The following is a 27,197-nucleotide window of genomic DNA, read 5'->3' as shown; positions in this document are numbered from 1 at the left end:
AGACCACGGCGTCGTCCACCCTCTGTTTTAACACACACACACACACACACACACACACACACACACACACACACACACGGGTTTTCTCTCTCTCAGCTGCCCCGTCGTCCGTCCCCCGTTCCCGCTGCTGAGACAGCTCTGAGCGAACGTTGCTGAGAAGCGACTGAGAGAGAAAACCACCCACCCACCACCTCACACACACACACACACTACCCCACACCTCCTCCCGTCCCTTCCTCTCCTCCTCTCCCAAGTCCCCAACGACGATCCCTCAGCTCAGCCCTCTCAGGGAAACACATAATTTGTACTTGAAAGTATGAGGGAGGGACGGGAGGAGGAGGAGGATGGGGGAGCTGAAGGGGGATGAGGGAGTGGGAGGGCGGAGGGAATATTCTCCATGCACGCTGGAAATGAGGAGGTTATGTCCGCTGAGGACGTGGTGGTACGGAGGTCAGTCTACACACACACACACACACATACACACACACACACACACGTCTGGGAACCTCGCTGGGCGAAGTTCATTTCGGGCAGAGAAGTTCTAAAGGTCTCCTGGGAAGAGAATGACTCTAGAAATGTTCAGTTCATCTAAAGCTCAAGAAAACGAGATCCAAGACCTTTCCCTTAAGGTGACTCTAACGTCCGACAGATATATATATATATATATATATATATATATATATATATATATATATAAATACATATAGTGAGGAACACGGCAAGGTTGTAATCATGGCAGTTATAGTGCCGATAATTCAATATGAATAAGATTATATTCATCCGTTTTCTCCAGCATTCCGTAAGGCCCAAGGTGGACAGGGAAACTGGCTACCTCTCACCGTTCTTGCTCGTGGTCACGAGCTGTGCTTCACCACTGTTTAAAACTCTTGTAATGTGACTTAATCATGCGTCTCGCCTCCATAAACTGCGGACCCGCCACTCTATCTGCTTAGTGTTGACCCCAAACTCAATTCTTTTTTTTTTTCTTGTTTTTTTTGGGGTGGTGCTTGAGGGGGGTGGGGTTGGGGAACCTCTGAAAGCAAATCATTATCTGTAATATATTGAATGTCAACGGTGCGTGGACAAGATCTTGTGGTTGGTCTCCCCATGTAATGTGTACCTTCGGCGTCTTGCATATATGTGTGTACCATGAGTGCCCGGGTGTCGCCATGTTACATGATCATAGGTGATGTGGCAAGCGATACCGCACACACACACACACACACACACACACACACACACGTACACATGATCATTATACAACCCCAGGACATCCAAACCCCTAACCCCCTTACCCACCCACTCCAACCCTCCCTTCCTTACGGGACTCTTGCAGCCTCGAGGCTGCCTGCACTCCGCGCAGGAGCAGAGAAATGAGGGATTCTTTTCGAGCGAGAAGGCCTTTGACTGGACTGTACTCCTTTCCGTCCACTGACGATCATACAGCCTCCCCGGTGTAACCCCAAGGTATATATATATATATATATATATATATATGTACTATTCGCCTTTTCCCGCGTTAGCGAGGTAGCGTTAAGAACAGAGGACTGAGCGTTTCAGGGAATGTCCTCACTAGGCCCCCTTCTCTGTTCCTTCTTTTGGAAAACTAATAACGAGAGGGGAGGATTTCCAACCACCCGCTCCCTCCCCTTTTCGTCGCCTTCTACGACACGCAGGAAATACATGGGAAGTATTTTCTCCCCTATCCCCAGGGATAATATATATATATATATATATATATATATATATATATATATATATATATATATATATATATATATATATTCTTTCATTTTCTTTCCTTCTTCTTCTATTTTTTCCAAAATTCCTTCATTATCACTTATTTTATGCTCCCATCCTTTCAGTATTTAAATAGATAAGCTTTTGTTTTTATGATTCTATTTAAGCGTTTCATTCGTAACATTCTCTTGCCCAACACACTGCAACATTCGTCCACAGCTTGACCCCATCATCCTTCCCATGTCTTCTCTTGTGTCTTTATTTCTGAACACCACATTCATTCATCCAACGTGTGGTTACCCCTCTTCTCATTACCATTTTCCCCATCACTGTCACCAACACTATGACCCACCCACCCACCAACCAACCACACCACTCCCTCAAGCCTTCCTCCCACTCTCCATCACCACTCCCCCCCACCCACCACCACCACGCCAGCACTACTACACCAACACTACCTCACCACCACCACCCACCACCACCCCCGCCACCATCATCATCATCAACCCTTCGCCAACAGTCACAAAAAGTCCCCTCTCTCTCTCTCTCCCTCATCCCCCAACCTTCCCTCAGATCTACCATAGTTCCCCCCCTCCGTCCGCTGCATCCCCCCCACAGAAAACGCGAGATCCGTCCGTCACTGGCAGCGATGTGGAGTTAATGAGTCTTGTTACCTGTCGTACACCTAATTACAGGTTTGACCTGATCCGTCTGCCCTCAGCTCCATCATCTGTTAATCTCGAAATCCATAAACGTTTTTAAATTCCACTGGACTTCAGACTTTGTGGAAATATCTACGTTGATCGTGTGGCCTAGAGGGATACACCCTGTTATTATTATTATCATTATTACTATTATTATCATTATCATTGTTATTATTAACTATCATTAAATTCAGGTAGAATCACAAATACATTTTGTATTTTAAAAGGTATAGCTCTTTTATATATATATATATATATATATATATATATATATATATATATATATATATATATATATATATATATATATGTATATAAGGCTACAAATTAAGTCGACAGTGCATTAGGTCTTGTAAGAAGGTTAGTGTTAAATAGGAAGTGAGAAGGCCTAGTGTTTGCAATCATTTTAGACAATTAATCTACGCAACAATGTTAAACCTATATACTGACCCGTATACCAACCATATATATATATATATATATATATATATATATATATATATATATATATATATATATATATATATATATATATATATATATATATATGCCAACCCGTCCTCTGTACATTAGAAAAACGGGGAGTTGGGTTAATGGTTTGGTTACAACAGCTAAATAGAGATAATGAGCTAGATGCCTATTGGCGATGGAGATGTGGATGCTTATATGCAGGAGGGAATGAACATGTAGCCAACACTGCTCGCACGCACGCACGCACAACTGCCTCTGTGTCTCTCCACGTCCTCTTCCCAGCCAACGCTCGGAGGAGCAACAGTGATGTATTTCACCATCACTCCATTACATTGGTTGAGGGGAAGAAAACAATGGATTGAGGAACTCTGTCTTAACAACACCGCCGAGAGACACTCTCTCTCTCCCTCCCTCGCTGCTCAAGTGTCTCCTCAAACAGATTAACTCATTAAGTAACTCCAGTTTCTTTTTTTCTTTTTTTGTTTCTTTGGTCTGCGGCACGTGTTCTCTAACCCCCCCCCACCCCTCCCTCTCCTCCCACCTCTCCTCCACACACACACACACACACACACACACACACACACACACACACCAGAGCCTCATAAAGTTTATCTCTTCCTGAAGTCTCTTAGTCTTGGCTGGTCCGTGTTGTGGCCTCAGCTAATTCAGCCACGCACACATGATTCTACTGCTTGTATATGTATTATATTCTATATATCATACTCTACTTAATAGCCGTCTCCCGCGTTAGCGAGGTAGCGCAAGGAAACACACGAGGAATGGCCCAACCCACCCACATCTATATACATAAACGCCCACACACGTACATATACATAATCAACATATACACACTTATGCATACACAGACATGTACATATACACACATGTACATATTCATACATTGCTGCCTTTATCCATTCCCATCGCCACCCCGCCACACATGAAATATATGGAGAGAGAGAGAGAGAGAGAGAGAGAGAGAGAGAGAGAGAGAGAGAGAGAGAGAGAATCTTGATTCCCTTTCTAACTAACGAATGGTAACAAAGTGACGTAAAGTACTCGTCTTGTTTCTTCCTAATTGTATCTATCATTTGGGCATGACAGCAACAGCAGACATTTGATTCCAATTTCAAATCAACCTTTATTTTTCAAGAAATATTTCCTTATATATTTGTATGAGAAGAAGTTGTAAGATCCTCGAGGACTTAGCAGGCTAGTGTCTCTCCCTGGGGTACTTCATACACTAAAAAATCTTGATCCATATCATCAAAAAGATTTTCCAACCTTCTGTCAGGTCAGTATAGGATCCCAAGCGTCTTATCATCTTTCCTCACATGTCTTGTTTCTCGGTCTTGCTCATGAGCTTTGTGGCTCCTTCTTGGACATCCTCAAGTCCATCTTAATCTCTTTTTTTTTTTACTGACGATGGTGAGACCAGGTCTGTCCCTCGTACTTAAGATGTGGCCTTCCTGCTCGGTAATTGAGAGCAAACGTAGTTTGCACTGCGTCGTGTTCTGGTGTTGTGTAGTCTATAGTATAAAGTTCTTACGTTCACTACCAACGCAAGTTTGTTGTTTGAGAGGTTGTCATCCACTGCTCGTGTATGAGATCTTTACTTATAATAATCCCAAGATTCCTAGCCTTTAATGGCCTTTTTACCAAGAGCTTTTCCAAACACTCTTGTGTCCGTGGTGATGTATGTGTGATCATCTAGTGATGATTATCTATTTGTAATGTACGAGGAGGGAGTAGAATCTGCACTCTTAAGGCCCACATGTCTTGGACTTTCTCTACTATTAGACAAATTCTTAAATTTCTGTTATGTTGTCCACATTCACAATTTCATAACTTAGTTTATTCCGTTCATCCACTACTCTGGTACGCTAAACGTATATCATCTTTACAATCCTCTAGACCTGTCTGTGGCCTACGTAAAAGGTATATATCAGATCCTCAAATAGACAACTCACTTCTTTTAACAGTCTGTAGTAAGCAGCAGTTCTCCTTCATCTACAATTTGATCCATGTAAGATCTTGGTTGAGATGGTTCCTTATTCTTTCTCACCCGCTGGATTATCATCGTCTATCGGGCGCTTCCATCTATCTAGCGACTGTTCCATCTATCTTCGTCAGCCGTTTATCACTTGCAATACCGTGGCTCCCAAATTGTAGGAGTTGGGCCAAGGCGACCATGTTAATTACGTCCGTCGCCCGCTGTAATAGTGATGAACGACGCCTTTATGATCGCCAGGTGTCGGGGGGCATCATAATTGTTTACTCTAATGACTCTAGACGGTTGGTCGCTGGTCCGAGTCACGGAGAATCCGTTTTCTGTCTTCCGTTTTCGACGCTGACGATAGGTTTAATTGCTCGTCAGCATCTGTATGCTCGTGGCTACGCGTCTGTTGCTGGCGATGTATGTACATATATATATACGTCTCTCTCTCTCTCTCTCTCTCTCTCTCTCTCTCTCTCTCTCTCTCTCTCTCTCTCTCTCTCTCTCTCTCTCTCAGCGGACCACCATCAGCCACGTCGGCTGAGACACTTGGAGACTGACTGACTATTACGCCACATCTTTTCATTTCCAGCATCATCTCATCTTGGCCTCAGCAACATTGCTATGAATGACAGACGAATGAGCTGAGAAGATAAACCTAATGACCCTCTGAGGTTGAGACGAAGATTAATGTTCAGGTAAAATATGACTAAGTCAAGATCTGATTCTCATGATGTGCCAAGGAAGGGTCCGCGTCCAGCGAGTATGTGGCTGTGAGCGCATGGTATGTGGCTTTGTGTTGACACATCGTTCGGATTTGTTAAATGGACATTAGGAAAGCGCGAGGTGGGGTGACGACTTGTCACCTCGAGGGGGGATCAATATGGCCGTCGATGAGGTTACCATCACCTGGAGGTACATGAGTATAATAAGATGGCCGCCGGAACGGCTCGTGTTGTCATAGACTTTAATCAACTCCTTTTGACCACAACTGTAACGACCGTTGGGTATGATGATGATGATGACCTCCTACCCCCCTGGGCGTATGGCCTGATCCTTAAAGGTCAGGTCAGAGGTGAGGCCGTCACACCCAGAGGGGTCATAAAGCTGTTATTTACGAGGTCGAGTGGAGCAATATGGCCGACAGCTATCATAATGTCCGCCACACGAGTGATAACGTCGAGTGCGTCAATATGGCGGCCGATGTAAACAAAACCCTCCTGCTTAGGGGTGTAGTATGTAAAGCGTAGTTCAAAATGGCCGCCGGGAGCGTTTGAGACCCGGGTGTTGAGACCATATGTTTTCTGTTTTCAGTTTGCTCTGTTCCCAGGTGATATCCGTGTGGCCCAGGCGGCGCCCACGCGCACACCAGCTGCTTCCATCGTTCGCGGAGGCGAAGGTAATGGAATGCAAATCACCTTCGGATGGTAGAGATTCTAGGCCTTGAACACTGGCTTAACATCTTTAGTGACGCTGTTTTTTAAGTTTCCATGAAATCGCTCTTGATTCGCGACATGAAGTTCAGCACCAGTGTTGTTATTCCAGCAATCCAAAGACGTCCTCATAGCGACCCAAAAATGTCATTCCAGCGTTCCAGAGATATTCTTCCAAAGAGTTATAGATATCCTTCCAGTGCATCAGAGATGTCCTTCCAGCAAGTCAAAGATGTCCTTCCAGCGATCAGAAATACACTTCCAGCGATCCGGTGATGTCCGTCCAGCGACCTAAAGACGTCCTTCCAGCGATCCGGTGATGTCCTTCCAGCGACCTAAAGATGTCCTTCCAGCGATCCGGTGATGTCCTTCCAGCGACCTAAAGACGTCCTTCCAGTGACCCAAAGATGTCCGGACTTCCACTGAACTAGAGATGTCCTTCGAGCAAGTCAGAGATGTCCTTCCAGCCAAGCTAAAGACAACTTCCAAGTCACACTTGCAGGAACCCTCCTACCTTCGCATACCGAGGCCCAGGGACAAGGCCAGAGGGCGAGCTCCTGGGGAGGGAGGGTGTTGGTCGGTCGGTGGGTTGGCAGCCCTGCCTCGTGGTCCAACCCCCCCTCCCCCTCCCCCTTCCCCCCCCCCTTCCGATGACTTGCTGACTGCCTGGCTTGTTGACTCTGTGACGAAGGGAGACACAGGTAGCTGTGTGTGTGTGTGTGTGTGTGTGTGTGTGTGTGTGTGTGTGTGTGTGTGTGGTGGGCGTCCAGCCAGACTATCCACACTGGCCCAGGGACACCTCAGGGACTCTGTGTTGACAGTCTCTTGTATCCTGGAGGAATGTCATAACGACCAAGGGAAGCTCAACCATTAATCCATCCAGATCTGCTGGAAAAAAGAAATCGCCTCTTTCACTTGTAGAGATGACAGAGCCAGACTATAGCTCGTGATCCATATGGATTAAATGCGTCACTTCGTATTATTTATACAGACTGGACGACTTAGTTCAACAGATCCTCAAAAGTGAACAAGTGATGCACCGAGTGTTCATACATATACAGCTAGTCGAAGCTGGTGCAGGCAGGTAACGTCGGGGAAAAAAGAAAAACTCTCTGTGACAATGGACTGTATATCGTAGAAGTTTTTCCATCAGTCGCTCCATGACGCTTGAAGACCTTCAGGCGACCTTTGTCTGTCTGCTGGCTCAAGGGCCGTCGCAGACCTTCACGTGTGACACGTCGTCCAACATTAATATTGACACGGATCAATAAAGGTACACAGAAAGGAGAGGGAGGTGGGAGGGTCGCGGGAGGGGGGAAACGACAAGGGGCTGGTGGCGCTGTGGCACATCCGACTCCCGTCCAAGTCTAATTCAGACTCGTACGTCACATTCTTGATCAAACATGCCATGGAATAAGAGTATCGTATTCTTCTTCTTTTCCTAGAGCTCTTTTTTTTTTTTTTCGTGTATTAGTCAGGACTTTAGCCCCTAATACCTTCGTCATCATGTGCACTTAGTGAAGTGCCGGAGCTGTACGATGAATGTGTGTAGCTGATGCTACTCATGAGGGCAGCACACTATATATATATATATATATATATATATATATATATATATATATATATATATATATATATACGATTTTTTGGTGTTCTTATATTAGCTACATTACGTATAGATCTAGACCAAATACGAGTGACACCGTTTTCTTTATCCCTGAAGTCTGTTTCCTTGCGATGGCTAATTAATCTTGACTGTTCGTTCATCCCCTCCGGCAGTCTGATCACGGCTGGGTCTCCGTTCGTAAGGCAAACACCACTTTGATTACTTGGTCACGGGCCGGGAACCTTGGGAAACGCCGGCGTTTAACCGGATTCTCCCTCATTTGACCAGCTACGTAACCGGTAATAGTGACATAATTGCATGGTTGACTAGGGGAGTAATGGGCATTCGGGCCCTGCTATGGTCCCGTTTTCTATGCGAGGATAAACACAGGGCTTTTAGGGAGGGGGAGACTATAACAAAAGACTAAGACATGAAGATCTGTCGGACCCCTGTGAACTCACCTTTTATTGATTTCTTTCTTTTCATGACGGACTTTGCCCTTCCATTTCTCCTCCATTAATGATACAAGTAACAGGCGAAGCTTGACGCCCTTCAGTTGACACAGCTAAGCTTTCTGGATGGCGGGAAGCTTAAAGTGACGCGGCTCAAGCTTTGGAAGGCGTGAAGCTTAAAATTTGAGGTCTAACAACATACCTCATGTAATTGTTATCCTTCGCTCCAACCAGGAAGCATTAATTTGCTTAACGGATAATTTCGACCGGATATTCGAGCATCCGGACAAATAAATCCATACTTTATGGGGTATAAAATGAAGACTTTATACCCGGATGAGTTAGTATTGGTGTTGCTAAAGGGGTGTAGGGAGCTGTCTGATAACCCAACCCGGAGATAGGGGCTGCTGGAGGGTAGGGTCGCCCAGTGATAATCATGCGGGATGGTGATAATTACGTTGGTGATAGTTGTCGCTAATGGGGATAATTATTTGAATGATAATCGGCCGGGAGATAGATTTAGTTAATAGTCGTGATAGATTGGTAGATGCTGGTGATTTCCTAAATGATTTATCTCTGAGATAAGACCACAACTTTTGATAATACCTGAATTATAATCTAGTTGGTGAAGACTGGAAAGAACAATAGCAGCGTTAATGTTTGTAGTAATAACAATAGACTGATTATGATGATGACGTAAAATTAGATGCTTATCGTAATGGTAGATGATAAATATAACAATAGATGATAATCATAAATTATTAGATAATGATAGTTATACAGAAGCATACGATAATTATATAAAAGTAAATGATGGTGATTATCTGAGTAGTAGTTGTAACTAATGGTGATTATTGAAATGTAATTATCATAGATAAATACCAACTACTCCGATAACTGAAGTATAACCAATTAGGCATACGAAAGATGGTGGTAATTGCTCAGACGGTAGTTGAAAGATAAGACTAAATGATAGAATAAAGGAGTCATACTCGTAATGTATGAATAAATAGAAAACAATTCTCTCCTGATTCTTAAAGTGGCTTGGTTCAAAATTATTACCAAGTCAGCAGTCTACCATCCCAGGTCACCTGCATCTCATTTTCTTCCTGCGGCAAACTACGTCTAGCCTTAAACTGCTAACAACCCAAACTGTTCATACCCAAGCCCAACTTCATCTCAAAGTGCCCACATCGCGAACTGCCACGACACAAAGGTAGCCTTTACTTACAACTGCCTTCATTTCTAACGACCTTTACCTCATACTGTCCTTGTCCTAAACTGCCTGCATCCACCTCTAACTACCCTTATATCATACTGCCTATACCTTAACCTCTCCCTACCCGAATATACCTCCACCTCAAAGTTACCCCAATCCCCAAACTGCCTTTACTTCTAACTACCGCTGTACTAAACTACCTCCATTTCAAAACTGCCTCTACCTCTAACATACAACTTCCTTACCCTATCTGCAACTAACCTGTGTGCTCAAACTACCTCCACTTCAATCTACCTTAACCTCAAAATGCTACTTTTCAAAATTGCAATCATCCCTAATTGCCAACCCCCCCCTAAAAATACCATCACCCCCCCCTAACCCCCTCCTTCCTCACTACCGCAAACCACCTCTCGACCAAACTGCTCGTGACACCCCCCCCCCAACACACACCTCCAGTCTGTCAGCTCCTTACACATTAAACTGGTTCAGTCAGTTTCCTTCCCTCGTATTATTAAACCAGGATGTCGACAGCTTGCCGAGCAGAACCGAGGATAGATTATATGTTTTCCCCGAAAAAAAAAAAGCCTTTTATCCTTACGCAATTTCCTCGGCAAATGGCCTAGAAACATCTCTTTTGCGCCAAAAGTCGCAAATTTTACCCGGGGGGGGGGGGGGGGAATGCCTCAGTCATTCGATGACGTCTTCCTCTCTCTCTCTCTCTCTCTCTCTCTCTCTCTCTCTCTCTCTCTCTCTCTCTCTCTCTCTCTCTCTCTCTTTCCCCCCAGCCGCAGATTTCCTTGTCTACGTCATCCTTCCTCGTGGATTAAGGTGATCGCCCCGCTGTAAATAAAAAGAAATATTACCTGAAGACCATCACCTCTCTTCAAAGTTACGTTTAGATCCTAAAGAGAATCTAAAGGTAACCTAAAATATAATCGGGAGAGAGAGAGAGAGAGAGAGAGAGAGAGAGAGAGAGAGAGAGAGAGAGAGTGGAGGGGGGTGGTTAGGAAGGAGGGGGTGTGGGAGGGTCATGGTCGTCTCAGTGATTTTGGCATTAACCTAAAATGTCACTTAAATGTCCCTAAAATTCATGAAGGTTATCTCCTGGCGATTTAGGTGTTTCCAGTGTCAGCCGGATGATGACCTTAAAGTACGACATACTTCATGATTTAGGGATCTCACTCCATACCTAAAAGGCCAGCAAGGTGGTCCCTGTAGATTCCTACCGTCTGAAAGTACCTAAAGCATCATGATACCTAAAATTACCTAAAAAAAAAACGAAAGCAATATTTGTACACCATGAGGGGTGGCTGCGTCCGGAGATTTAAGTACCCCAAAGTACCTAAAATATCACCAAGACGATCCCTTGAGCACCTCCCATCCTGACCCACCATACTCCCGTCACCAGGATGTAGACTCCAAATTACCTCATTTGGGAGGTAATCCCTTAATACCGGAGTCAAGGTATCCAATTTGCATTTTAGTCATGAAGTCATTTACATTTAGACCATGAAATATAAGCCGAAATTGACTTAATGCAAGTGTTCAGCATGCTGCCAACGACACGAGAATGGTGTGGCGGGTCGTGTTGTGTGGCCGGGAGGACGACTCAGCGATGGGTGTCGTGTCCCCGCAAGGCAATGGCTGAGTTCCTCCTCTGTGTCTTGGGCTGAAGAAAATCCCAAGCGGGTTGCGAACGGACAGAAGAAAACGGACTAATTCTGTTTTCCTCCCATTGTTTACACTTATGGTTCGTTGGTTGTTGGAGCATTCAGGCTCGTCGAACTGCCTAGGTCGTTAAGGCAGCTAGTAATAAGCTCCACGAGCGCCGCCAGCTGGGGAAAATTTTGATAACACCTTCGTCAGATGTTGAGGCTCATTCCACGACCACATACACTCCCGCTCTACATATGGCTCATGTGTCGTTTTCGTTCCTCGGCGTCTGACGAAGTACAGACCGGATTCACGGGATTTTCAGAGCGATAGTGATGTATATGACGAAGTGCTCTCGCGATACAGAATTTTCTTGTACTTGACTACTTTAGGATGTATCTAGTGGTATGTTTATGTATACTACAGTCTGTTCTGGTATACTTTTGAGTATACACAGATTTGAAAATACTAGTGTAATTGAAGAATAACTTCAAGTTCTTTGAGTAATATATATATATATATATATATATATATATATATATATATATATATATATATATATATATATATATATATATATATTCTTACCTAGGTTTTCCATTCCCTTTATTCTTAGATAACTTGCGTGGGACAAGCCAAGCCAGTGGCTTGTGACTGAAACACACATGCCACGTCAAAGGAGGAACCACAGCCGCCATCAGGGATTCGATCCTGTGTTCCCAAGTTTGAGAACGATTAATGATTCAGACAGTTACAGAAGCGAGTGAACTCCGCCTCCGCGACACGTACCTTCTTGATCTGTATGTTTACATGCCATATACCTATGATCAATACATCTGGTCACTACTATTCTATCATGGTATACCATCCTCTTCAAGTACGTTTAGGTTTCTGGTGGTCGTAACCAGAGTAAGAAATCGCTCTGTTTCCCTCAAATCTAGTTGTCGTCCCCTCAAGTCTGGTTGTCGTCCCCTCAAGTCTGGTTGTCGTTCCCTCAAGTCTGGTTGTCGTTCATTACGGGTGGTGGTGGTGAGGGAGGGGATGGGGTGAGGGTGGAGGATATCCATCTATATCTGGTCTCGTGAGGGAGAAAAGGTCAACTCCCAACATGACTTCAAACCCATTCCTCATCTCCCCCTCACAACCCCCGAACTCATATTTCTGTCCATTTTCAACCCTCTTTTGCACAGTCTTGCCTCCAAACCCGGCGCTCTTTTAGACCCTTCCTAAACGCTAAACTTCCTTCTTTTAATGCATTGTGTTATCAATATCCCAACGTAGAATTAATTACTATATATATATATATATATATATATATATATATATATATATATATATATATATATATATATATATCAAGGTTGCCCCTCCTTAGCTGATGTACATAATGAAGACACAGCGTAGGAAACTCGCTCTTTAGACGACCAGAGAAGGGAAGGTGTAGCCAAAGATGTGTTATATCTTGAAATTACCAAGAACAGGGTAGAGAAAGGGAAACAGAAATAGAGACGATATATGGAAACAGCTGACGGTACAAGGAAACAGGAGACACATGAGAACACTAGACTTGGAAACTACTAAACGGGTACTATTAATAGTAGTAGTAGTACTAGTGCTACTACTACTACTACTACTACTACTACTACTACTACTACAACTACTACTACTACTACTGCTGCTACTACAAAGTAACCAAGAGTAATAATGAAGAGATGAAAATTAATAAAAAGGAATCTAAAGATAACAAAACAAGGGGAAAAGAATGGGAAAAAGATGAAGAAAAATAGCGGAGAACTAAGAGTAATACTGATTAATGTTGTGGCTGTTGATTACCTGGGACTCATTAATTGTGTCCTTAATCACCTTTCTTCCCCTCGTGTTCTACGGGGGGGAAAAAGTATCTTTAGATGATAAATGTTGGCTCCAGGCATCCTCTCCTGTCATGTCTTCTTGAGCTGCCATACATTGCCATATTCAAAATGAATTTTGATATGTATTTTGTAAGTGTTTAAGACTATGGGAGAATTATGAGATATACGAAGACAAAGAGATTTGATTTGTTCATATGTGGCGATTTGATATCTACCGACTGTGTGTGTATGTGTGTGTGTTGTGTGTGTGTGTGTGTGTGTGTGTGTGTGTGTGTGTGTGGATGGGGGAGTGGGGGCTGTTTTCACACTGTGACCAACTTAGGCACCCCTACCCCGTGAATCATCAACCGTTGCCACGTCCATATCTGTTTCCCATTTTCTTCCATTCATTTTACCCTCTTGTGATCCCTCCTTCCCATGTTCTTCACTATTTCCTTTCTGTGATTCCTTTTCACGCCCATCTCTTTCTCATATCCCCTACCGTTCCATTACACACACACACACACACACACATATTACATAAGGTCAAAATCTGAATATGTCTCTCCTAAGAAAAACAAACAAGCAGTAGATACAGCAAATCACAGAGAAAGGCAAGAGGCCTTAAATTTGCACCAGCATCGAAGAGAGAAGAGTGAGGGGTGACCTGATCACAAACTTTTAAGTTTGAAGGCAGTGAACAGTTTACGAAAGCTGTGAGGCAGACTGAGGAGGAGATGAAAGCATGAAGAGAAGGAAGGGTGTCTGAGATAGAACGAACTGAATCGATGTGGTATATGCGGGGCGAAGTGCTGTCAGTGGGTCGAACTCATCAGGGTATAGGAAGCGTCCAAGGTAAACGAGGGAATAGCCTGCGGCAGCTTGGCTATGGATAGTAGCCACTGGTTTTTGTGCTCTGTACAGCACAACTCGAGAGTGAACGTGAGCAAGTGAGGCCAGTGTTTGTGTATTCCTGACGCTACCTCGTAAAGGCGAGAACGTGTATAGTGTGTATGGGATCTTTCCACTACTCTATAAACCTCATAACCCAGCCATTCAGTTCCTCCATCCCAGTATCCCTCCCACAGACTATAGTCTCCTGCACACACCACCCCCATGACGACCCAGAACAGGACGACCCCACACTAGGACGACCCCTCACTAGGACGACCCTACCAGGACGACCCCTCACCAGGACGATCCCTCACCAGGACGACCCCTCACCAGGACAACCCCTCACCAGGACGACCCCTTACTAGGACAACCCCTCACTAGGACGACCCCTCACCAGGACAACCCCTCACTAGGAGACCCCTACCAGGACGACCCCTTACCAGGTCGACCCTACACTAGGACGACCACTCACCAGGACAACCCTCTCACCAGGACGACCCCCTCACCACGACGACCCCTCGTTCATATCAACTCAACGATACCATGCAAGGGGACGTGTTGGGTGTTGAATCCGTCGTTCGGTAATCGCGATGGAGACGTGGCTGCTTGCCGGGGGTAGTTTGAGGAGGTCGGGAAGAAAAGTGCAACGGGGAACTAGAAAAAGAAAAAATGAAAGAGGAATCTCTCTCTCTCTCTCTCTCTCTCTCTCTCTCTCTCTCTCTCTTTCTCGCCGTCGCGTGCCGAACACCTGCGGGGGACGCGACTCTCGAGTGACGTAATGGTAGCCGAAAAATGCGGGAGTTTTGCGGAATAATGGCGGGAGACGTATCTCTGGTGGGTGGCATCGTCCGCTTGCGGAACATTACATAAGTGAGGTACGTGTGTGTGTGTGTGTGTGTGTGTGTGTGTGTGTGTGTGTGTGTGTGTGTGTGTGTGTGTGTTACATATGGAAGTTAGTACACGCATCTGTGATTCTGTTGTCTCCACCAATTGTTGGATTTTATACTTCTATATGCGTGTGGAGCAGTACACAACACACACACACACACACACACACACACATACACACACACACACAGACACACACACACACACACAAAGAGTTTGAGCCCCATATACAAATAGATAATCAATTCCACACATACACACATACACACAAGAACTGGGACCCCATACAGTGCAAACAAGTGGTTAATCCCACACATAAACACACACACGTCACACACACACACACACCCGTACCGAACCATTTTTATGTTGCTATCTCCTGCCTTTTGCTAAACATCAGAACGATTATAACATGAAAAATGTCGCCATATTTATCGTAATTTACTCTTATCTTACAATGTTTCCCCATTCCTCTCTATCGAAGGCAAGTAGATGGTAGGTAGCCACCGACCAGGGAGGTAGATGGCAGTAGGTAGCCATCGACCAGGGAGGTAGATGGTAGTAGGTAGCCACCGACCAGGGAGGTTGATGGTAGTAGGTAGCCATCGACCAGGGAGGTAGATGGTAGTAGGTAGCCACCGACCAGGGAGGTAGATGGTAGTAGGTAGCCATCGACCAGGGAGGTAGATGGTAGTAGGTAGCCACCGACCAGGGAGGTAGCTGGTAGTAGGTAGCCATCGACCAGGGAGGTAGATGGTAGTAGGTAGCCATCGACCAGGGAGGTAGATGGTAGTAGGTAGCCACCGACCAGGGAGGTAGATGGTAGTAGGTAGCCATCGACCAGGGAGGTAGATGGTAGTAGGTAGCCATCGACCAGGGAGGTAGATGGTAGTAGGTAGCCATCGACCAGGGAGGTAGATGGTAGTAGGTAGCCATCGACCAGGGAGGTAGATGGTAGTAGGTAGCCACCGACCAGGGAGGTAGATGGTAGTAGGTAGCCATCGACCAGGGAGGTAGACGGTAGTAGGTAGCCACCGACCAGGGAGGTAGATGGTAGTAGGTAGCCATCGACCAGGGAGGTAGATGGTAGTAGGTAGCCATCGACCAGGGAGGTAGATGGTAGTAGGTAGCCATCGACCAGGGAGGTAGATGGTAGTAGGTAGCCATCGACCAGGGAGGTAGATGGTAGTAGGTAGCCATCGACCAGGGAGGTAGATGGTAGTAGGTAGCCACCGACCAGGGAGGTAGATGGTAGTAGGTAGCCATCGACCAGGGAGGTGTATGATCCCGGTTCTACCAGCCTGGGTATCGGGAGGTTTAGTGAGGGCTGCATAGTGAGCCTTCATTGGCTGTTAAGTTTCATTCCTTTGGCCTAGGTTGGTGTCTTTCCATTCTGCCTCACCCATCCCTGGGCTACCGACCCATCTGAACTGCACAACAATAATAAACACACAAAAATTGTTTGGTTGTTGGATGTATTTTGATGTTGACGGCCCTACCGACCCTGGCAATTAACAGACCTAAAGCCCAGACGACCATTGAACCAACCACTATATATAAATATTTCTTCAGTAAACAATTAGCAGACGACATCTCTTGAATATATATATATATATATATATATATATATATATATATATATATATATATATATATATATATATATATATATATATATCCATCATTCTAACATATCGTGGTTTGATTTAGTCAATCGCACTATTCATACCTTTAAGGTTTAAGTAATTCCCAGAACCAGGGACGAGATTAAACTGCACAAGGACCAAAAATCTCATTTGTACCTTAATTAGTGAGATGTTGGAGACAAGCAGGTGGAGCGGGTTATCTGACGTTGCTCAGGCGTTGCATAAGATAAGAGCTTGGTTTGTTGTGACTTACTTCTTGCTCTGAGGGTGAAATGGGGTCCACATCCGTCCGGTTGAAACGTTCGCGCGAACTGGGTATATATATGCTGAAACGTTTGTGGAAACGTTTGTGGAAATGTATCTTTGTGGAAACGTTTGTGGAATATTTTTTTTTTTTTTTTTGGCGGAAACGTTCCTATGGATTCCGTCGATGTAACCAAGGATTGCACCGTCGTGTTCCACTGTGTTAACGATCGTACCATCGTGGTCCAACATCGTACCGCCGGTGTTCAAGGGTTGTACCGTCGTGCTTACGGGGTTAAGACACACACTGGAGGAGAACACTACTTCAGGGAGTGTGCCGGGAGGAGGTGAGGATTCGCCCGGAAGTCGTCCCCTTCTCCCAACACCAACGCCGTCGTATCGTCCCTCCTTCCTTCCCTCCCTTTTTCCCTCCCTCCCTCGCTTGCTTGCTAGGCTCCGGCTCCTGCACGGGAGATCGTGCCGAGCCGCGTGTACAATTTCACACACATTTTGTGGTCGTCCGACACCACTCCAGGATGAGAGAGAGAAAGAGAAAAGGATGAGAGAGAAATGTATAAATTTTGCTTTCAGAGTTCGCAGATGATGTGTCCGATATTAAGAGAGAGTTAAGACCAGAAAAGAAAAAAAAAGAAGATCGTAAATCTAATGTTTTAGAATTCCAAAATAGCTTTTCAAGCGAAGGTCATTTAAGCTCCTAGTCTTAAGGGTCATTTATCTACCGTGACCCCTGGCGCTCTACAAGACCATGAAAGGTCAACGTAAATATCAAGGTAAAGATCACGATATTTTGTATTACAACCCAGGCATATGTACCCTCACAGTCTTGCTGGAGTCGACCTTCTACAGGAAACGATGCGAAATACATAGGGCCAAGTCTGTGGCTGGTTCACTGTCGTGGTCACCCCCATAAAATAGCAGGGTAGCTGAAGACATAAGAAATGATTTGACAAATCCGTGTATGGTGTTATGTCACAGAACGATAGACAGATTCGGCGCATTACATACAAGTGATGATTAGTGAGTTATAAATTAGGACCGAATTAATGTAACTTCCGCATTCGTTATCGTTATTCTTGTCCTTTTTCCGCGATTTTATAAAAAAAGATGTTTTAGGATCTAAATTTTTTTGAAAAATTTCTATATTTTAATATATCTACATTTCAAGAGACTAATTTTTGATGTCGATTGTCAATTTTGTGAGGATGTGATTATTTTATTCCCTAAATATAACAAGATAAGTTAACTTTCAAGTTATATTCATATGTATACGCTAGAAATATATCGATACAGTAATGGGCCATATATACTGATGTCACAGAGTTCATTATCACATAAAATAAAGAGTGTTGTGATATCCCTTTGTTGATAGTGAAGATGATCAAGGGTGACGATAGTGAAGATAGCCAATAGTGATGATAGTCAAGATAGTATTAGGAATGATAGTGAAGATGACAGTTATGATAGTGAAGAGAAAAATAGTGTTCCCGTTATCTCAGACAGGAGGGTTTGTCTGTCTTATATAGACGGGTGGTGCTTCTGTCTACCGTCTGTCAACATGGAGCTTCCATCCTATTGTTCCCGTCTTTGTCCATCGAATATCGAAAATGAATTTACCCCTAGAGATATTCAGTGCGATTTACACCGAATATCACATATCACAAAGTTTGCACAAGTGAGAAAGACAGATATTCCTCGTATACGCAAAAAACCTTTGCGTTATATAGTGAAATATATCATCAAAACCGGATAGTATTTGTCCGAAAGTTAAAAAGAAATCTAGTTTCCCCAGGAAAAAAATAATAGCATTTGTCTGAGTCCTGGAGGGCACAGAGTTGTATTTCAAAAGTGAGCGAAAGTTTTGCCTCTAAATCAAGCGATTTATTCATATATTCCAAAAAAAGAATGGGAGACATAGTGATTAATCCTTTTGAATTTCATACGTTCAGATTATACATCAATAAGACCTCAAATGATCGCATTCTCTGTTAACAAATGATATGCTGTCAAGGCCATCTCGTGTGCCAGGAATAATGTAATTGCTTACATCAGATCTTTAAATCGAGAAGTATTGATCACTTTGTTAATCACTACACGTGCTTTTAATCATGGCTCCTGCGCTATTTTTATACAGTCCTGACCAACCAACCCTCCCCCCCTCCCAAACCTCCAAACAATTTTTTTGTTTCAATTTTAATCATAGTTCGTCATTCGGTGAACAGTTCTCTCTCTCTCTCTCTCTCTCTCTCTCTCTCTCTCTCTCTCTCTCTCTCTCTCTCTCTCTCTCTCTCTCTCTATTTACAATTATATCGCGAAAATTATTATTTCTTGTCTCATTAAACAAATCCCAACTGCCTCCATGCTGGGTTTAGTCTCGACAGATATGGGATATTACATAAAACTCACATGTGTGCTGTTGGATCTCCATATGTGTGTGTGTGTGTGTGTGTGTGTGTGTGTGTGTGTGTGTCTGTGTGTGTGTGTGTCTGTGTGTTAGTGTTCATGTCTACCTTGAATGTGTGTTACCGTGCGGATGTATTGATGTATGTGTGTTGTATTGTGTATGTATTAATGTACTAGTAAATGTACTTACAGAGGGTGAAATAGTGTATGGTGTATTGACGAGGTGCTTGGATGAAGTGATGAGTGATGCGTATGGTGTACTGACGAGGTATCAATGGGTAAGGTAATGAAGTGATGTACTTATACTTATGTTGTACTTAAATAGAGTGTGAAGTAAAGAATGGTGTACTTACAAGTGTGTTGTGTTGTACAGACTGTGGTGATGTGTTGCATACTTACAACTGTCGTGTTTTACCGACTAAGGTGATGTGTGGCACGGTTACCATAGTGTTCTGTGTTGCACAGACTTGAGGTGGTGTGCAGCAGTATACTAACAGTGGTGTTCTGTGTTCGCAGGACCGCCAGGGCAACGTGCTCCACAGCTGGCACATGATGAGCACAGAGGAGGAGACGCTGGTCCTCCGTCAGTTCTTGAGGTTCGGGGAGACGAGAGCCATCGCCCAGCAGCTCCTCCACCACGACGGGACCTCCCCACCGAGGCCCGACGGCCACGCCGCCGCCCCCACACTCAGGGACTCCCACCGCGACCCCCACAGGGACAGGGACGTTCACAGGGACCCCCTGAGGGATATCCAGAGGGAGGCGCACAGGGACCTGCACAGGGATGCCCTGAGGGACGTGCACAGGGATAGTCATAGGGATCTGAGGGACATGAGGGACCGGGATCCCCTGAGAGAAGTAAGGGACTTCAGGGACGAGCTGCGGCGGGAGGAGAACCGACGGGAGGACCCACCCAGGTCGCAGCACCAGCCGCAGTACCCACCGCACCACCATCACCAGCCGCAGCCGCAGCACCAGCCCGACGGCAGCAAGAACATGGACTCCGATCTCAAGAAGTTCCTGGAGAGGACCAACATGCTCTTCAGCCCCTTCATGAGGGGAGACACGAGCTCCTTGCTGCGGCCGCCGCCTCCTTCAGGTCCACCCGGTCTGCCTCCCGCCCCTCCGCCTCTGTCCGCAGCCTCCCTAGCCTCCAACCTCCTAGCTGCAGCCAACCCCTCCCTAGCCACTTCTATCCTGGCCAACCCTCAGCTTGCCTCCTCCGCCCTATCCATGCTCCGCCTCCCCGTCCCGCCTGTTTCCCTCCCCAACATCTCCCCGAACGGCTCTCTCCACAACAGCTTCGGCTCCCCGACGAGTCCCATGGGAGGCTCGCCCCTCAACAGGCTGCAGAGTATGCAGCCCTACGACATCCGAAAAGAGAGGCAGAGCCCGAGTCCGGCGTCGCGCGGGGAACCGTCGCTGGTGCACGGTGGGCGCGGGGGCGGGGTGACCAGCCCGGCCAGCAGCGTGGGCGGCGCCCAGGTCAATGTGGGCAGCGGTAGCGTCACGCCCCTGGCCGCCACGCCCGCCCAGCCCCCGCCCCACACGCCCGTCTCCGTCAACAGCGACCCGCCCACTGACTACACCAGTGAGGACGACGATACGGCCTTTTCCGCCTCCACCACCGCCCTCAACCTCTCCACCACATCCACCACAGTGGCCACCAGCGCCACGCCCACCACCCTCCCGATGCCTCCGAGGCCGCAGTCGCCGGTGGGCAGCGGACCCAACACCCCGGGCAAGAGGTCTTGGAACCCCATCAACATGGGCACCTCTCTCATCAACCCGGTGACGGGCAAGAAGAGAGTCCAGTGTAACGTTTGCCTGAAGACCTTCTGCGACAAGGGAGCCCTCAAGATCCACTTCTCGGCCGTGCACCTGCGGGAGATGCACAAGTGTACGGTCGAGGGTTGTAACATGATGTTCAGCTCCCGCCGTTCCAGGAACCGTCACTCTGCTAACCCGAACCCAAAGCTCCACACGCCGCACGTTCGCCGCAAGATCTCCCCACACGATGGCCGCACGTGCGCCGCGCATCCTGTGGTCCCACCGCACTTGGCGGCCCAGAACTTCCAGCCACCTGCTGGATTCCCGCCCCTGGGCGCCTTTCCGGGACAGTTCGGGAGCATCAACCCCCTCACGGGCCTGCCCTTCATCCCTCCATCAGCCGCGGCCACGGAAGACCTCCACAAGCAAGCGTTGGAGCTGCAGCGACGCACCCTGGAGATGCAGCACGCCATGGGCAAGACCTCGCTCGACCTGACGATGCGAGGCCGCGAGGAGGGTGGCATGTGGAGAGGCGAATACGGCGGCCTCCACATGCCGAGCGCGCAGTGTGAGGAGGGCATGGCCGTGGACAAGATGCACCCCGACAACGCCGAGATGAAGAAGAGGGAAGACGAATACAACGCCAACAACAGCATAGACGACGAGATGGACGACGACAGCATGAGCGTTGACACCCAGAGCATGAAGGGGGAGGGCACCGCCCCCTCACCCTCCACCAACAAGCGGAAACGCAAGAGCCAAAACCCAACGAAGTTTGCCTTTAGACTCGAGGACGACGATCTCATATCGACGGACGACGATGACGACGACGACAACGACGATGATTTAGATGATATAGACACGAAAGACTCGGAGGACGACAAGAACGAAGATAAAGAGCTGGACGCCATGAGCGACGACGATGACGACACGGACAACGCCATGAAGGAGAGCTCCTCCATGAACAGCGGTGATAAGTCGAGAAACGAGAAGGACTCCGACAGCAGCAACCGGAAGGTCTCCTCCAGCAGCTACGACGAGTCGGTCGACACTTCGAACGCGTTGCGACACCTGGAGGACCTCTCCAAGGGCCACTTCGCACACCTCACCGGCGCGATGCCCCCAAACGCGTCGGCGTCACTCGGCCTCCAGATGACGCCCTCAGGAAATGGCGTCACTTCTTCGAGTCCCAGGCCAAGTGACCGTGACAGCGACAGGGACTCGAACCCTGGGTCCCCATCGGAGGATTCCGATGGGGCCTTCCAGTTTGGCGAGGGTGGATTCCTCAGCAGCCTAGACATCCCTATGGACAAGGAGAACCCGCGCCGCTGTGTGGCTTGTGGTAAGATGTTCCAGAACCACTTCGGAGTGAAGACGCACTACCAAAACGTCCACCTGAAGCTCATGCACAAGTGCACGGTGGAGGGTTGCAACGCTGCCTTCCCCTCCAAGCGCAGCCGCGACCGCCACGCCTCCAACCTCAACCTCCACCGCAAGTTGCTCTCCACCTCCTCGGACGGGCCCGGCTTCCCCGCCATGACCTTCCCCGGTCTGCCCTTCAACCCGGCACTCAATCCAGAGCTCCTGGCACGTCTCTACTCCGACCCGGGCACCCTTCCGCTTGGCCTCGACGCCCTCAAGGCCCACATCCCGACGTCCCTCGCCGAGTCGCTCTTCAACGGCGACCGCGTCACAGGCAGCGGCGGTGGCAGCAATGGCGGAGGTGGCGGCGGCGGTGGCCTGCCACCTGCCACCCATCCTCCTCCACACTTTTTCCTCCCCAACCTCCTTCCTCACTTCACCGCTAATAATAACCTCCCGGGGACGGAGAGAAAAGACCGCTCCAGCACTCCCTCGCCTCAGTCGACGACGCCCACCACCACAACTACCACGACCCCGGGGCCGCCCCACGTAGAGGCCTCGTCCTCGCCACCCATGGAGGCTGCCGACCCCCCTACCACCACCACCAGCGAGGACATGGAGCGGGAGTGGCAGTATAACCTCGAGGACGACCTCCCGACGCCCGACCGTGAGGGCAACATGCCCTGCAAGTTCTGCCACAAGACCTTCGTCGACGGCGTCGGGCTGAAGAGCCACTACGACGAGGTCCACTCCTCCGAGCTGTTCCGCTGCACGGTGGACGGCTGCAACAAGCTCTTCAGCGCCCGTCGCAAGCGCAACGCCCACGCCCTCAACGACGCCCTACACCAGCATTTGCTGGAGGGGGCGGCGGCGGCGAGAACGACGTGATGTCTTCGCTTCTCCCAGTCACCGGGGTGACCTCGAAGGCCCCGCCCCCTTGACACCTCCCCCCTCCCCCTCCTCCCCCCATCTGTATAAATGTATAAATGTGCCAATGTTTCACGTCTTATTTATACGTAGTGGTGTTAGTATGTCCAGTGTTGCTCGCGTGTACATAGCAGTGGCTCCACCTACCCAGGACCTCCAGGTGGCTCGTAGCGGTAGCTCAACCTGCCAGTAAACAACATCCCCCTCTCCCCCCCAGGTGGCTCATACCTGGATCCCAGGTGGTCACTCCAGCTGCCCAAGGACGCAGGCGGCTCAGTGTACAGTAGTGGCTCACCAGCTGTATGTATTAGTGCGCCGCCAGGAACAGTGCGCTCTCTAGGGAGAGTGAGCAAGCGCGCGCGGGGTCTCTCTCTCTCTCTCGAACGACCCCGAGCGCACCCCAACAGAAACAATTTTTTCTCTTAAGAGGACCTCGCCGTCGGATCCTCATCAGTGACTGTTCAGCCGGGTCGTGAAGGACCCGAGCGATCCCTAGGGAGAACTGACGGTGGTTAGGTCGCAGGAGAGCGACCCAGGAACACATTGAGGCGGTGACGGTGATGATGATGACGATGATGATGATGACCCTGTGTGTGTCTTAGGTGATCAAACCCGCTGGTGTCGTGAGCCACATTGACGCTGATGAACTTAGAGCTGCATTAATGTTCTCAGGATTCTTTGTGAATCGTTTTGCATACCAGCAATTTGGTATTCAAGAGTCAGTGTTCAACTCCATTGTGTATTTGTATTCATTACATATATTTTTTTTTCTTTTTTTGGTTTATATAGTTGCTGTAAATGTCGGTTTTATACTGTGACTCGCTCTGTCATCTGTGTAAATGGTGCTATATTTTAGTTGGCACATCCATATCTCTACTGACGTACAATTTTGGTTAATAAGTTCTATTATTATATATATATTTTTTTTTTTCCTCCCCCTTCATGTGATTGTAAAGTCGGCGTCTTCCACTGTCTCCGTTCTATCGCGCTGGGGAGGGCGAGCTCACGCGAAGGAGGCGTTCCCGTCACTCCTGCAGGAGGTAGAAGGTCCCTACCAGAGGCGTCGACCCGACCCTTGCGGAAGACATGAGACTCGTGACTCAGCTGAGCAGCTACTGCAGCAAATTAAAGTTATTGCTAAAGTTTCTTGGATTCACTGATGAGGTTTTTGTAACACTTAAATTTTTACCTCATGTTGTCTGGCTATGTGGATCTGGTGTCGTGTGGGTCAGAACACACAAGGCAAAAACCCTCTCATCCCCTCCCCGGTGGACGTCAGGGTTTTCTGTGTAAGGATCGGCTCAAGACGAACCCTGAGTCTCTCCATTCTCAGATGATCTATCTTTGAGAAGTTGCACTCATGTCTCTTTCATCTAAAATTGTCATAAAACCCTCCACCATCAGGGGAGACGCCCGTACATATTCCTGCTCCCTCATGAAAGGTTAGGAAACCCTTAGAAGACGTACCATCTCAGGGGGCGTGTTTGATTCCATTCCTCTCCTTCTTCTGGAATAAAGAAACCACTGTCGTGTATAGGCGTGGTCACGCAGGGGGGTGTGTGTGTTTACACCTCCAGCCCTGAAAGGGACCTTTCGCACCACGTCGGAGTTTCAGGGACGCCTTCCCTGTGAGGCCCAAGCCCTGTGACCAGCCCCTCCTCTACTGCAGAAGTTTGGCTTAATTTACTGTGCTGATAGTCATATTCGCCTTCATTTACACTAGCCCAAGAGATTGAAGAGAAGGACGACAATCAACAGTGTAAAATTGCCAAAGAATATATATATTTTTTTTTTCTCTCTCCCCAGTATGTTCTGACTGACACGCTGAAAGGTATTCTCTCTCTCGTGTGTGTGCGTCCTCCGGTTCAAAACTGGAACACGCAACCCCCACCCCAAAAAAAACGATATATAAACATCCAAACGAGATATATGTAAGGTAGATATCTGTGTTCTTTATCTCTATCTCTAAATCTCTCTCTCTCTCCCTCTCTATCTCTATCTCTCTCTATCTCTCTCAGTCTATCTATCTGTCTCTGTCTTTTTCTTTCGTAGGGAATTTGGACGTAGCCACAACCTGGTAGCCAGTCGAAAAAAAAAAGATAAAACTCGGACCGGTAAGAATTAGGTTTTTGATAATAGTACTTTAGTCATAATGTAAGGTTTTATGAAGGTTCATCACCTCCAATAGTTATATAGACCATTGGTTCATCATCCAGTGTGTGAGTGGAAACAAGAGAACAAAAGTGTGTCATTCGTACGGAGCTGGTGCTCCAATGGGGTCGGTCCTCAGCCAAAAAAAAAAAAAAAAATACAGAGATGGTCTTCAAAAAAAAATTCTGTCGAGGACCATACCTGAAGTTTCGTATACCACCCTGATCTCTGCATCTGGTCCGTTTCATCGTCCTCCTCCTCCTCCTCTTCCTCCTCCTCCTCCTCCCCCTCTTCCTCCTCCTCCTCCCCCCCCCCCCCCCTTTGTTCTCTCTTACCCAGTGGTCGGGGCAAGACAGTGCCATCACTCGAGTCGTCACTTGAGCTCAAGGGAACTCCGTCCCTAGAGCCACGTGCACTCGAAACGGTGTCTAAAGTTTGTACAATTTGTACATGTGTGTGTGTGTGTGTGTGTGTGTGTGTGTGTGTCTGTGTGTGCGCGTGTACATGGCTCTAGGAAGACACCACCACCCCTTCAGCTCCTGTAGTAGTTTACAAGTTTACAGAGAAAACTGTCTTAGTCTACCCCGCTACCCCTTAACCGCCCCACCCACCCTCCCTCTACCACTGCCTCCCCTTTCCCCTCCCTCCTCACCTCTCCTCCCCTCCCCTTCTTCCTTCCCTTTACCCTTACCCTTCCCTTAAGGGCACCGATGTGTAGTGGTCTGTTACTGTGGGCTTTTTTTCCGGTGGTCTCTCGTAAGGTGGGTCGCTATAACAGGCTGTTTCAGTGGGCTGTTTCAAGTGGGCTGTTTCAAGTGGGCTGTTTCAAGTGGGCTGTTGTCAGTGGTTCGGTTGACTTCGATGGGCTTCTGTTCTTATGAGTCGCTCTCCAGTGGTTTACTATGGTAATCTACTCGACTGGTTTACTTCAAGGGGACCTGATCCAGTAGTTTACGTCAGTAATGTTCTCTAGAGAACTACTCTTCTAGAGCTACATGCATAAGACATTACTGGTAGCCTGGTATAAAAAGGGGACTTTCCAAGTAGTTTACTACTACTGCTACTGCTACTACTACTACTACTACTGCTACTACTACTACTACTACTACCACAGTCTACAGTAACAGCCTGGTCTTGTGGCTTACTCTAGAGACCTTCTCTAGGAAACCTCCCCCCTCCCCCCTCAACCTTCTAGGGGTTTCGAGCCTCAGGCACAGGATTTCTCCCATACTGTAATTAACTCATCATAATGAATTAAACCAATCGTTGTTGACGTCTTGTGGAACTCTTTTAGCTGTAATTGTTAACAGAATAAATATGGTTATATGTGCATTGTCTTTCCTTTGTAAATACCTTCAATAAATAAATCGTCTCCGATGAACTCAGTGTATGAAACTCTCCCACCATCCACCATCCACCATTACCTTTCGCAGTGTGAGGATAATTTGTGTCACTGGTGCAAATAAATGATGAAAAAAAAAAGATATTGAAGTGATCTTGTTTACTGATTACACCATCCTTAGAATTAGAAGCTGATAATAAGATGTTATGGAAGAGAAAATTTCTCATGTTAGATATATTATTCATATTCTATTATGTTTAGTCGCTGTCTCCCGCGTTAGCGAGGTAGCGCAAGGAAACAGACGAAAGAATGGCCCAACCCACCCACATACACATTTATATACATAAACGCCCACACACGCACATATACATACCTATGCATTTCAACGTATACATAAACAGACATAGACATATATACAAATGTACATAT

General features: G+C 47.0%; 1 protein-coding gene across 2 annotated transcripts in view; it reads left to right on the top strand.

Moving 5' to 3' along the window:
- LOC139746037 (zinc finger protein basonuclin-2-like) overlaps window positions 1-26,756 on the top strand; it is a 204,306-nt gene extending 177,550 nt beyond the window's left edge. For both annotated transcript variants that reach the window (XM_071656851.1, XM_071656850.1), the window contains one exon: window positions 19,733-26,756. In XM_071656851.1, the coding sequence (XP_071512952.1) occupies window positions 19,733-23,236 (3,504 nt within the window). In that variant the 3' untranslated portion in view covers window positions 23,237-26,756. The remainder of the gene's footprint in view (window positions 1-19,732) is intronic.
- The last annotated feature ends 441 nt before the right edge of the window (window positions 26,757-27,197 follow it).

This window comes from Panulirus ornatus, chromosome 63, assembly GCF_036320965.1.
Source record: "Panulirus ornatus isolate Po-2019 chromosome 63, ASM3632096v1, whole genome shotgun sequence".
Taxonomy (NCBI): Eukaryota; Metazoa; Arthropoda; class Malacostraca; order Decapoda; family Palinuridae; genus Panulirus; species Panulirus ornatus.
Note: the sequence above shows the minus strand (reverse complement) of the source record. Positions and strands in the feature narration are given on the sequence as shown.